Genomic DNA, 12,972 nt, shown 5'->3' with positions numbered 1-12,972 from the left:
AATAAAACCACAAGCATCAAAACACCTGACTTCTCTCGAGTCACTGTTCATGATGGAACAAAAGCAATACCACAGAACAACAATACACACAATGCAGCAGGATTTCCAGTCGAATAAAGATAAAAGGGAAAAAGTAAGAACCAGAATCTAGGCGCAGGAAAGGTTTTATAACGTCAGTAACACAATTGTCCAAACATGACACCCCACAATTACCTAATAATAAGGTGAGGTGTGAAACCTGAGCATGGTACCTACGATATTGGGACTGGGAATTAGAACGACAATCCTGCTTTTGTCCGAAGTAGTAGTCCTATAATATACAGATATCGACTGATTTAAAAAAAAAAAAAAAAAAAAAAAAAAAAAAACCACAAATGGGGCCTGGCTTGTCAGACCACAAAATGTGGTAGGCCTCCCAATAGTGTCTTACTCCATTCAAAGTGCATAGGGGTTTAAGCTAACCATCTCCAGGGCCTATCCTACTTGGGGCGGCAAAAGAATACCTTGCGTTCGATATTCTTGGTTTCTTGACTACAGAACTCACAGGCAGCTGCAGTGAGTTGGTGGGATTTCCAACTATGTATACATTTATTAACAAGTAGTGTTCCCAACCTGAATCTTATAAAGAGGGTGCTGGCTAAAGGAGGTTGAATGTGGTCATGATACATTTCTCTAGTGGAGGCAGTTTTGCATGGTAATTTGGCTTTACTATAATAACCTATTGCATTTCTGTTCCTGAATTGGTCTTTGACTATATCCTTAGCGTCGGTCCCAATTGAGGGTTTGTTCCAGTACTCGCCCAGACCCGGGTCGTTGAGATGGAATTTAACAAACTTGAGCCAGGGGAGTGATGGCGAGTTGCGCTGGCTCAATCCTTCTACCAGAGTCTGCCTATAATCGAGCTCTGGGGTGGACCACAATCTAACTCCATACAGGAGGGTTTTTAACATTACCAAATCTCCCGCTCTTTTGGGGCCTGTTTCGAAGAATAGTAGTAATTTGGGGATGCTCTGTGGGAGGCTGAATAGGGACCTCAAGAAATTATTTTGCTTTTTAATCAAGCCATTGATATTTGAGATCCTTCCCCCATAGTTCCGCTCCACAAAGCAACAGCTTTGTGTGGAGATGCTTTAAGTCTCTTAGACTGCTGAGGCCGAGTGTAACCTCACCATTTCACTCTTCTGTATGAGTGATTTCCAAGTTCTAGTCTTGTCAGTTCTGACCCCGAAATAATCGAAGTTCCCTACTATCTTCAAGGGCTCCCCATTCATTGAAACATGCTTCTACAAAATGTATGTGGGTGGAATGTCATAACTTTAGTTTTTGTGGTATTCTCCTCCAAACAACCCGTGTCCCGAGAATTTTTGTGGGAGGTTTAAGAGCCGTGATGGGGTGTGGGGGAGGAGGAGGAGAAGGTTGTCATCTGCAAAGAGCAGTGCAGGTGTAGGACATTGATGTACAAAGAGAAGAGTGTTGGTGCAAGTACATGCCCTTCCCCACACAGGACTGGAATGTGATTGGTTAGATTACCACTGACCCCTCCTCTACTGTCTTGGTATTTTGGTGGTATTATGTAGTCTGAGGAGTATGTCCAATAGGGTATGATCCCTGTCTGTGGCAGCTAAAGTGGACCAGAGACCCTGCCGCTGGACCAATCAAAGGCTGTCCTGAGGTCCACAAAGCCAGATATAAATGATCTCTGGATGATGTGAGCTATTTAGCCACAATAAGATCAAGACAGATAATTTGATCTATTCTGATCTTAGAGCAGTACCCTACCTATTATGGTTACAACATAGTCTTTGCCCATCCAGTCCTGAAGTCTAACCAAGATCTGGTGACAGAAAACCTTCTGCGAATCGTCTGTAAGGCTAATGAGCGGATAGCTATTTGGGGTTCCTCTGTCGCAGTTTTTTTATAAATGTAGAAGAGCTCTGCAATTTTCCAGGAATATAGAACACACCCACCTGCCAGTATCTCATTCAAAAGTGCATTTATATAGGGTCCCCAGACAAGGGGTCAGAGCGAAACAGATTGCCAGGGATTATATCTGGACCCGAGGCCTTCCTGGGGGGCAATGGCCATAATCACTGGATGAGTTTCTTGAAGAGTAAAGCAGAGTGGAATGGTTGCATTAACCTTTTCTGGGACTAATTTTTCAACCACTGGAACATCCAGCTTTCTAACTGGTCGAGCATAAATTGAGGAAAAATGGTCAACCCCCTGCTGTGGTTGAATTGTTAGTTCTGTAGGGCTAATCGATTTGGGGCAGCCATGTGCAAAAATGTCAAAATAACGGAGTCATTTATGTTGAAAGCCTCAGCCAGGGTTAACCAGTTGGAGTATACCCAGCTCTGTTTGGTACTGGTGGTTATGCAGTCATAGTTTATGCGGGCAGCACGGATGTTATCGTGGGCTTCCTGTTTGACAGCCTGCGTATGCCCTTTGCTTTAAGACACTCGTTTGAGAACCAGGAGTGAGGCTGAGGACAGGGTGTTTTTTTGAACCCTAGTGCTGCGTAAATTATCTTGCTATTTAAGACCCTTTAATAACATTCAAATGTCGTGTGTGTGCTTCTGAAAGTTAAAGCTTAGGCATCTGGATAAATAAAATGATCACAACTGTGTTGTGGGCAGTCACTTTTTTGTGGAACCACCCTCTTCTGCCCTATCAAAACATGTAGTCCTGGCACCCAGCATGTTGGCAGTGCCAAAGCCCCTCTCTAGTGATAGTCACATAATTGTCTGGCGACCGCTGCACTGTCAAGCAAGACCATGAATTTCTCTACCAAGTAAAACACTGCAATATAAAGTATCGAAATATGTGCAATTTAAAGGTCTCAATGTATTTACTTGCAATTGAAAGTCCCACGAAGTAAAATCCATACAATGGTAGTATTCCTGTGTGACTCCTTTTATGTCTGCAGCCTAATTTGTGTTGTCTGTCCTTATTCACCATATAGATGAAGCCCATGCAGTTGAGTTATAAAGTGTATGGCCACGGAGTTGAGTGGTTTTGGAACCACATTGTCTTGTCATGCCCTCTTATGTCAAAATTGTGCCCATTTGCTTTACCTTTCCTTATTACTGCTCTTATGTGCCATTGGCCGTTCCAGCTATTGTGTCCTATATCACGTCAATGTATTAATATAATGTTTCCCTTTATGAGACCATCTGCCCCCTGGGGAGTGAGATGTGTAAAGTTTAGTGTCCGTAAGAAAAAATGAGATTTGTGACGTTCTGTGCCTAGAGATCGGGGTGGAAGCTTAAGCACCCGGTAATGGGGTGTTCAAGGTTGGACGTTGTCCCGTAGCACCACCTGTGGTCTTTTAGCTCCTTATGTGGGGCAGTGTAGCCTGTTGTACTATTTGTGATGGTTTTTATTCCATTTTTTTTTCATGTTGTGCCCTACGTAGATATGTGACACACTGTCTGAGACCGTGTCGGATCTACTACAACTCATGCCACATTTCGAGACCTGAAGTGCAATCCATGCTTCTCTGCAACAGCCTGTGGCCAAGTTCTGTCCTGAGTCTTCATCCTGTGTCGCGTGAACCCAAGCAAAAACACACAAGTCATAGGAATCTCACATCATGCCTTTTTCTTTGTTCGCAGGTCCTGCATCACGATCTGTTGAAATGCTCTGTGAGATGATAAAGGCTGGAATGAATATTGCACGCCTAAATTTCTCCCATGGTTCCCATGAGGTAAGACAATGCAGTAAGGGTCCATATACAGGCACAGAAGGATGTGTGCTTGCTGGATTAATTTGACACGCTCAACAAATCCTCCTTTTGAGCTGTGGGGTAGTAATTTGATATGAAAAAAATGGGCCTTGCGTTTACACCTGACCCTTAAACAACATTGCCTAAACAGTAAATCCTGGCCGGCTGCCTAAAGTTGGGTGAGTGAGATGTAAAACAAGAATTAGTACTAGAGAGATTGGACAGTAAGTATTTGCAGAAGAGCAAGGAAACAATATTGCTTTTTTCTCTATGTAAGGAACCGAGAAGGAACAAAAAAAATTGACGGAATGAATAGGTTATTTAAACTTCACGTGGGGTAGATCTGCCCACGTCTTGTTTGGAATCCAGGAAGTCGTAGAGGACGAGAGCAGTCATGCTTAGTAAACCGTTCAGGCTTCAAACATGTGGCTTTTAGCAAACTGAACACACAGAAAGGGATGGGAGTAACTATTGGCAATTTCTCGGGGTAGCATTCAAACCCATCATTTGATTTTGCTACCCAAAGCGATTGCCAGTGGTTACACAAATTATAAGCATTTCTTCCATCACTTTTTGTGTTGCATGCAATGCCCTAAGTGGCCAGGGATCTGCCCAGATGCGGCAGAGGTGGGGTTCTTGCTCGCTATGCCACTGGAATCAAGTCGACTGAGCCTCAATCAGCGTGTAATCGGTCTTAGAATGCATGTGTTTTGGATCCGGGAGGACGTAGCCTGGGAGTTCGAGCTGGACTGTTTGTATTAGGGCAGGGCCATGGCTGATTTGCATATGGCTAGGTCTAATCTGACGTGGCATGGTGGGTTACCCCGTCTGCACCTTGCCTCTCTGTGCCCTGTGATTTCCAATTTTCACTCTAAGCTTGCTCCTATACTTTAACACCTGGGTGTGCACCTTGACCTGCAGTAGGGCTAACAGACCAGATTCAGGTTGAAGACTCACGATTTCCCCCCCCACATGTTTATTTGAATTTTCAAAATAAAATCAACATCAGTTACAACTTCCGCTGTCGTATACATCATCTTACATTCAGGAATATTTGTACTTCAGGGCAGTCCCAAACGATATGTAGGAAGGATCTAGTCTCCCTGCAACCCCGTAAGCACAGATCTGTGGCAACTCTGCCCATCTTAAACAGGGTTGTTCATGAGTAGTTGGTGCAGTGGAGGAACTGCACTTGTACCAGTCTGAAGCCGGATTTTATTGCCACCAAGGCACTCTTCCCACTCGCCATCTTTGAGGTCGCCCACATTCCTCTCCCACTGTTCATCAGTTGTTGTAGGGATCAGGGGAGTGGTTTACAATATTTTTATACATCGGGGACCCGGTTTTCTTGGGCTTGGGGGTACCCCTATAGTCTGTTCTCCAGATAGGAGGATTCCGCTAATCCATGCCCTTCGATAGTACATCCCGCAACTCATTCAGTTGCATATGGCAGTAAGTCTCAGAAGCCACCAACAGGCACTCTCTCATTAAGTCTGGCAAGGTGAGTACATCACCATGAACCCACACGTCTCATACTTTGGAGATACCAATTAAATCCCACTTTGTAAAGCCGGTCAGCCTCCTCTGGATCCCCAGCATCTGTGTCCCAGAGTGGGGTGGATTGCGTAATTCTGTTTTTTCCATTCCAGATGTGTTGGCACCTCTATTTAGAGTTTGACCACTACTTTGGAAGCGTTTGGTAGGTCAGCTATTTCCTCTCCCCATATAGGGCCTCCGAGTATCCCCATACCCTCGGTACATGTCTGTCTATATGGATTGCTGGTTTGGTCAGCAGCAGACAGGCCCAGTCATTAACTGTAACTAATTGTGCCGCCAAATAATACCTTTTAAATATCTGTGAGGACAATGCCTCCATCATACAATGCCTCCATCATACCGTTGGTTTGGGCAGGGCAATCTGCGCTGGGCCTCCATCCTATAGTAATAGTCTGACTTCTGCTTCGAGTGCCTTCAACTACTCTTTGGGGACCTCGTGGGGAGTGGTTTGTAGCACGTATAAGAAGCGCAGCAACATCATCATTTAAATAGAGCAGCTCTACCCAACGGGGAAAGTGGCAGTGCTCGCCAGTGCCTCGCATCCCCTTTTTAATCTTTCGAGCAGCAGGGCTAAATGCAGCTCGTATAAAAAAAAAAACAAAAAAAAAACACCACCCCACATCACGTGTTATGTATATTCCTAGGTAGAGGGCTCCATTCTGCGCAACTGTCTGGCTGCAGTCACGGAATTCCACCCCGCAGTGGGTTAATTAGGGGCTTGTGTCAATTTAGAGTGTATCCTGAATATTGACCAAAATGTGTACTTGCATTAGTCTGGCCACTATTGGTTCTGGGTCAGTGACTACAGCGATGTTTTATCGTCACAGGCTCTTGCCCCTCTGCCAGTGGGTCTTGACGTATCCACGCTGCCAGAGGCTCCAACACCAGAGCAAAGATCATTGGGGACAGGAGGCAACCCTGCCTGGTGACCCATTGGAGTTTGAATATTGAGGTGTAGTCTCTGTTCACTCTAACTCTGGATAGCGGGCCTTTGTAAAGCAGGCTGACCCATTGCATAATTTGTGAGATGAATTCCTGTTTGTCCAACACTGCAGATATGTGGTTCTACTCCAGCGAATCGAATGCTATTTTGGCATCCAGTGACATTACCAGAACACTTTCACTGAAGGTGTCCCTCTGTCCCAGCACTAAGCATCAGAGATTGAGTCTTGTGCTTCAGTTAGGCATAAAGCCTGAATGATCCGAGTGGAACACTCTTCTGAGCGACATTGCCAACACTTTGGCCAGTATTTTGACCTCAACCGTGATATGGGCCTATATGAGGCGTGGTCCTCTGGGGGCTTCCCTGTTTCGCTACTATGCTGACGTACATTTGGTCTTGCAGTAGACAACCCTGATTTTTGTTTTCTTTGAGCATGGCTAATAGATGTGGTGCACATTTTGTTGCCAGAATTTTGTAAAGCTCAACCGGCACACTGTTGGTGCCTGAGGCTTTCCCCGGCTGCACCTCTTTCACTGCCACCATCTCCCCCCCACCTCTGTCCGCTTCTAGACATTTTAGATCCTCTTGTGCTAGGCATGAGAAGCTTATCTTCGGGGAGGTCAATCACGTCCTCAATCATCTTGGTCCTAGCTGGGGAGTATATCTGCGCGTAATAGGCCGCAAACACCTCCGCTCTGAGCTCCTTCCCCCTCTAACTAGCTCCCAGTTTCTGTTTTGAAGTCGAATACCCACTTTCGAGACTGGTCCGCCTTGTCTAAACGGGCCACGAGTTTACCAGCTTTATTCCCATCTTCATACAGGCAGTGAGCAGTTGCTCTGTGTACCACCCGGGAGACCTCAGTGGCCAGTTTGTTTTGTATTCTTGTTGCTTCAGAGCCAAAGTATACAAAAGGGGGTGGTGATGGACGGCGCATCAGAACCAATCAAACACTCACACCCAGTCAACAGATCTGGGTTTGATCCATCACGGTTCTTTAGCCCACTCTGCCTCCCCAGTTCAGACATGGCCATATGCAAATCAGTCTGACTCTGTGCCTCATGGGAACAGTCCAGCCCGAACTGCCAAGCCATGCCTTCCCTGGACCGGAAACCAGCTTCCTAGGACCGGTTTCTGGCATTTCAGCCGTCTTCAGCCATGCTTGCTTGAATCCAGTGGCAAAGTGAGCAAGGGACTCACGTCTGAGCATACCCTGCCAACTTATGGCGAACAAAGCGGTACAAAGTATGGCACGCACCTTGTCCATTCCAGTTGTATGTCCTACTCCAGTTTGTCCAGCCTGGCCCTCTTATCCCGCTTGATCACAGATCTAAGGCAGAGTGCCAGGCTGGACAAACTGTTTTGTATGCCTCTTATATGGAGGGCCGAGTCCACTGTGGTAAAATTTTCTTTAAAGTAGTGAATTGTGCATTCAGTGAGGCCCTCCTGCACTCTGCGCTGTTATAGGTACCAAAGGTTTATCCAACATACTGTCCCTTGTGTACCGGGTTTCTAGTTTAAATACTGCTCACACCTTTGAGTGATTCAAGATCTCTCTGGCCAGGTATTGGACTTCAGAGTATTGGTGTGCCTGCTGGTGCTGTGTGAAGAGGTAGTCCATGCGGGAGAGGCCACTATGTGCACAGAGTTGTAAGTATTTTGCCATTCCTGCGGGTTGTGGGTGTTCTCCACAGAGCCACAATTCCGATTGCAGCCAGCAAGTAGAGAAGCTGACTTGGCACCCTTCCCATCGTTTTGTGTCGAGAGGTCCCAGACCTCGCTGGCCACCATGTTGAAGTAACTGCCCAACATTAAAGTTCCATCTGGCAATGGTAGGGGCAGGGAACCCAGGTCTGGCAACGTGGAGGCATTCAAATCTTGGTGGCCGGTATAGGGAGCAAACGGTCAATGTCGGGCCTTCCCAAATTTCCGATAGGGCCACATATTTGCCGTGTGGTTCGGACCATGTCCCCTGGGCCATTAGAGGAAGCAACTTTGTGACCCCCCCCCCCCCGGAGCCCGATGTAGAGCCTGTGTGAGCAATCATTATTTTATACCCCCTATCTATCTATCTATAGCTCTGTATGTGTTGCCCATCATGTGTGTTTCCTGTAGCAGAACAATGTCGGGGCATGTTGCTTAAAATACTGAAGGACCACTCCCCTCTATCATATCGCCATGCCATTAATATTCCATGAGTATTTTCTAAGAGCTCCCGCCAGCCATGGTGAAACATCATTCTTTCGGCCATAGGGCCCTATCAGCAGTACACTGAATGTCCCAGAACAGGCTGCTGGCCCGCGTGGGTTCAGAAGGCACCGCTCCCCAGTGTAAGTCGACTGTGCTTTTACATGAACAAGAGAGAACCATATGATGCAAGTAACTTCCTCAACAAAGTCTCCCCTTCCTGCATGGTTCCTGCCCATCCCCACCCATCATTTCAGAGCGCCTGTCATTCCAATGTTAATGTATACCAAAAGGATCATTTGGGGAGTTCAAATGTTCGAGCCCTGTGTCCTGTTTCCCCTCATGCTTGCTGTACACTGTTACCCATCAAGTGGCCGTTTACCATGTGTGCCAGAGTAGCCCATGGCCAATGCCTGCTCTCCTTTTTCAACACCACCTCCTCTCTGATCTCCAGCATGCGTCCTGTCTGAAAGCTGATTTTCCAGGGTGTCATTGGGGGACCTCGGTTCCATCCCTTGGGCTCCCTCAGGCTAGAAATCCTGCAGGTTATCCAATGCAAGTGTCTGTTGCCTGCACCTCTCCATGGTCCCTTTGAGGTTCCTCTGGTTGCGCAAATTAGTGGTATAGGGTGACGCTGTTGCCAACCCTCAAGCCAGCTCTTTGCCTTGTCTGGTTCCCGAAGTGCCAAGTCAGCAGACTTCCATTTTACTGGAAACATTGTGGAGTCTTTGAGGTGTCGCTGTCACAAACCTGTTTTATTAAACTGTGCTGTATTTTGTATTAGTGGATAAGTGTGGCTCAATGGTTAGAGCGGCAGACCTCGATGCAGAGCACTGGTCCGGGACCAGGGTTCGATACCCGTCGCGGCAGGGTCTCTGGCTATAAATTCCGCGGACCGGATATTCTCGCCTCAGTGCCTATTCTAATCATGGGTCCCATGCTGCAACTCTGGGCAATAGCTTGCTTAATATCCACAACGGCCCCAACAGCGCTGGGATGCCTGGCTTCACCCTGGGGATGCCCAGGAGTGGACATTTCACAGGGAAAAAGCCAGGAAGGGTTCCCTAGCAGTATGAGTACAGCGTCGGGAAACCCCGAACCGGGGTAGCTGTGCGCTATATAAGTACTAGCACATTTACATTTTCTGTACTCTAAGTGTGGAAAGATGATGTTGATGGCATTCTCGTATCGAAGGGGCGGACTTTGGTTGGCAGCCTTCAGTATCCTCTCTCGATGCTTATGGCTGAATGAGGGCAATGATGGTTCATGTTGCGGCACCCAGTTGTGACACAGGGGCCCCCTGGGCATGTTCTATCAAAGATCTTCGAGAGGCCCTTTGGCTTTAACATGTTCACGAGGAAGTCCTACAGGAAGAGGTCGGCGCTTGGGCCTTCTGCTCTCTCCAGGACCCCCACAAGCCTTGTGTCCTTTCTCCTGGAAAGGCTTTTGTCTTCCAGCTTGGCTTCCGCCGCCTCTGCTTGGAGTCGGGTCACTTGGTCCTTGAGGGTCTGGGTATCCGCGATGGAGTCCACGCTCGCTCTCTCGCTCTCTCTCGCTCCGCGTGACTACCATAGTGATAGATTGTTTTTGCCCCAGCAAGCCACTGAACCCCTGGATCGCCTCCATAATGTCCTGTAGGGGGAGTTAGTCACCATCTTTGGAGGAGCCTCTAATGGGCTCCTGGGCCTTTCTCTCCCCCCCCCCCCCCCCCCCACGAGTTGCCGCTGTAGGTATGGCATATATGTCGGATTTCGTTTGTTGTGAGCTCGTTACACCCCTGTCATTGCATTCCTGCAACACTAGTTTGTCCCAAAGTGCAAGGGTGGTAGTCGCCGCTGCCTGCTGAGGCCAACGTGACACAGGGCTGAGGTTCCAGGAGTCATCGCTGACACTTTTGTGCTACCTGCCTTTAGTGCCTCTGCACTGAGGCCTGGCAGGGTCTCTGGTGCTGCCCCCCAGTTCTGTTGCACCATCCTCTCAGGATGGTCTGCCATACCCCTCTCTGTTAACGGGTTGGGGGTTGCTCTGGGAGCGACCTACTATTGGTTTCTTCTGCAGTCCGGGCCTTTATGTCTTCATACACTAGGGCGGTCTGCCTGCTCCGGGAGCAGTCATCAATGCGCCTCCTGCCCAGACCTTACCAGCTCTATAGCATTTCTCTTCGGGCGAGCCACAGCCTTGATCAGGGTTTCAGTGGGGCAGGGTTCAGTATCTCCTGCCGCTACTCTTCCCCGTGTGTCGTCTCTGTGCTACTCTGGCTGTGGATCGCCTCATGGAGGTAGCCCCCTATCTAGAAACGGCCTCTGCCGTTTCCACGCCGCCTGCACTGCCTCCATGAGCTGCCCCTCCCACTGTCAGTGCACACACCCTGCTGCAGAAGGGTGGCAGAGCAGATTAAAGGACTGATGATGGGATATTTTGGAGTACAGGCCTTGGAGCTGCTTCAGTGAAAGGCCATCTTGCCTGGCAATTGGCCACGCCCCCTAATTCCAGGTTTATTTATTTTTTTGCCCTCAATCTTCCTCTAACCGCGTTCAAAATATTGACGTGTGCCCTCGAGCACTCTGTTCTCCAAGGCCTTCACAAGGGGCCTTCTGTGCTCTCCCTGCTGTAGCGCTTTCTGGTCTGTCTGATCTGCCCCCAGGCTCTGCTCCAGATACAAATAGAGCAACCTCAATCCTTGTTTCCTAGCACCCACTAGCCTTTGTGTTACCCCAAATACTCTAACATAAACTCTGTTCTCTGAGCACCTGCTGTTTTGCATTGCACCTTCCGAGTGTCTTCTAGCCACCAGTGCCAATTCCTGCTATCTTGGCTGGCATTTAGCACGCACTGACCTCCACTTTAAAACATTTAATCCACAGCTCGGTGCCCTGGAGTCATTGCACCTTTCCTTATCTGGTTTCCGTACAGTTCCTTATAGATCTCCATATTTATCTTCTGCCGCAAAATGTGTCTTCTTGCTTAAATGTCTTGACACACAAACATGCTTTTAAATCTCAGTAACTGCAACCGAGTGGTGACTGTTGATTAATATTGACACCTCTAGATCCAGAGTTAAGATGACTGAGGGATAAGAGGGGGGGGGAGGGGTGTAAGGGAGGGGGGGGGGCGGGGGGCAAAATCACCCAAACCTCGCCCAGTTTGACCCGTACTTCTCAGAGTAACCTGAACTGTTTTTCCATTGGCCCAGAACTGGCATAATTCTGAGCTGAAGAAAAAAGAAGCCATTGCCTGCAGCTTCCCAGTGCATTGCCAAATGTATTACTTTTAATTGCCCTAGTTAAGGGTGTAATGTTAAATAACGTGTATTTGAATGTGTCAACGGGTGTGTTAGCAAAGATCGGGAGTGCTTTTTTTATTTTCCCAAGGGAAGTAAAAACTCCAGGGCTGGTCCTGGCTGAAGTGGAAGTGTATTTCCAGCCTATAACTTCTTTGTAGAGATCCTGCCTGAGACAGCTCACACACAAGGCCACTTTAAGCTGACATGAAAGGACAGTGCAGCTATGATCTGCTACATCAACCTTCCATGATACCTCTGGACTTTGGTGTTTATAGTATGAGACTCGCAACAAGCCTAGCAGACCTACTGACCCAAAAATGTAGACCGTACCAGATTGGAAAGTAAAGGCAGATGAAAGTCAAGACCGGATGAGTGGGGAAAAAACCTCCATAAATTCATTCACAAAAGGCGAAAAGACAGAACTATAAGAGTATGCCTGAGGACTGCGACAGAGACTCAAAGTAGAATGAACTCTGGGTGAATTGATACAGAATATTCATTGCTTTTCCTTAATTTGTTTTGATTACCCAAAATAACCAGAGTCTCTGATATACCACCTTGTCCTATGTACATATTGCACCAGCATGGTACAGACAGACCTGGTGTTCACATTTGATGGAAGGGTAAAAGCTGCCATTGAAGATTGACTGACCAAATGACAGGGAACTTTTTTTTTTTAATCCAGAACGTGGTTGAATGAATTTAAGAGCCCTAGAAATAAAGTAGTACAACTTGTCCCTGTGAATAGAGGTCCTAAAACAGCTGTGTCCCCTACCAATAGGCTGTGTTTCCTACGGAAATAAACTTTATCATGCATGTTTATGCAAAGCATGTCACACTAAATATTGCTGTGTATATGCAACAGGAAAGAAAACTAACCACTTTAGTAGATTGCATAAGAGGCGAACATGTTTCTTTGTGAATTTTATTTTATCCACAATAACGTGTCTCTCCTTTTTCAGGCTTCAAAATCTGAAAGGCGGTAATACTAGTCAACCACTGTCTCTTACTCTTTGGCATTCTCGGACATGATTCAAGTGGAAGAGAGGCACTCGTTGCCTTGTATTGATGCTCCACTTTTCTCCCTCTTAAAATATTGCATACAAATAGCAAGGCTTGAGCAAGATGACCGCTTGTAAAGTTGCAGAAAAAGTGACCATTTGCATTGGGAAAATAAAATGACAGGATTATGCTGGGATTTTGTATTTTGGACCAAAAATATTTGGAGTTGAACTTCTGCTTGTGCCAGGAGATTGGGATTGTGAGCCACCTCAAATGGA

At 47.1% G+C, this 12,972-nt stretch overlaps 1 protein-coding gene across 6 annotated transcripts in view; it reads left to right on the top strand.

The window, feature by feature from the left end:
- The window catches only part of PKLR (pyruvate kinase L/R), a 75,232-nt gene that overhangs the window by 18,830 nt on the left and 43,430 nt on the right, over window positions 1–12,972 (top strand). For all 6 annotated transcript variants that reach the window (XM_085639093.1, XM_085639092.1, XM_085639094.1 and 3 more), the window contains exon 3: window positions 3,615–3,706. In XM_085639093.1, coding sequence (XP_085495219.1) covers window positions 3,615–3,706 — 92 coding nt within the window. The remainder of the gene's footprint in view (window positions 1–3,614; window positions 3,707–12,972) is intronic.

This window comes from Triturus cristatus, chromosome 12 (assembly GCF_964204655.1).
Source record: "Triturus cristatus chromosome 12, aTriCri1.1, whole genome shotgun sequence".
Lineage (NCBI taxonomy): Eukaryota > Metazoa > Chordata > Amphibia > Caudata > Salamandridae > Triturus > Triturus cristatus.
Note: the sequence above shows the minus strand (reverse complement) of the source record. Positions and strands in the feature narration are given on the sequence as shown.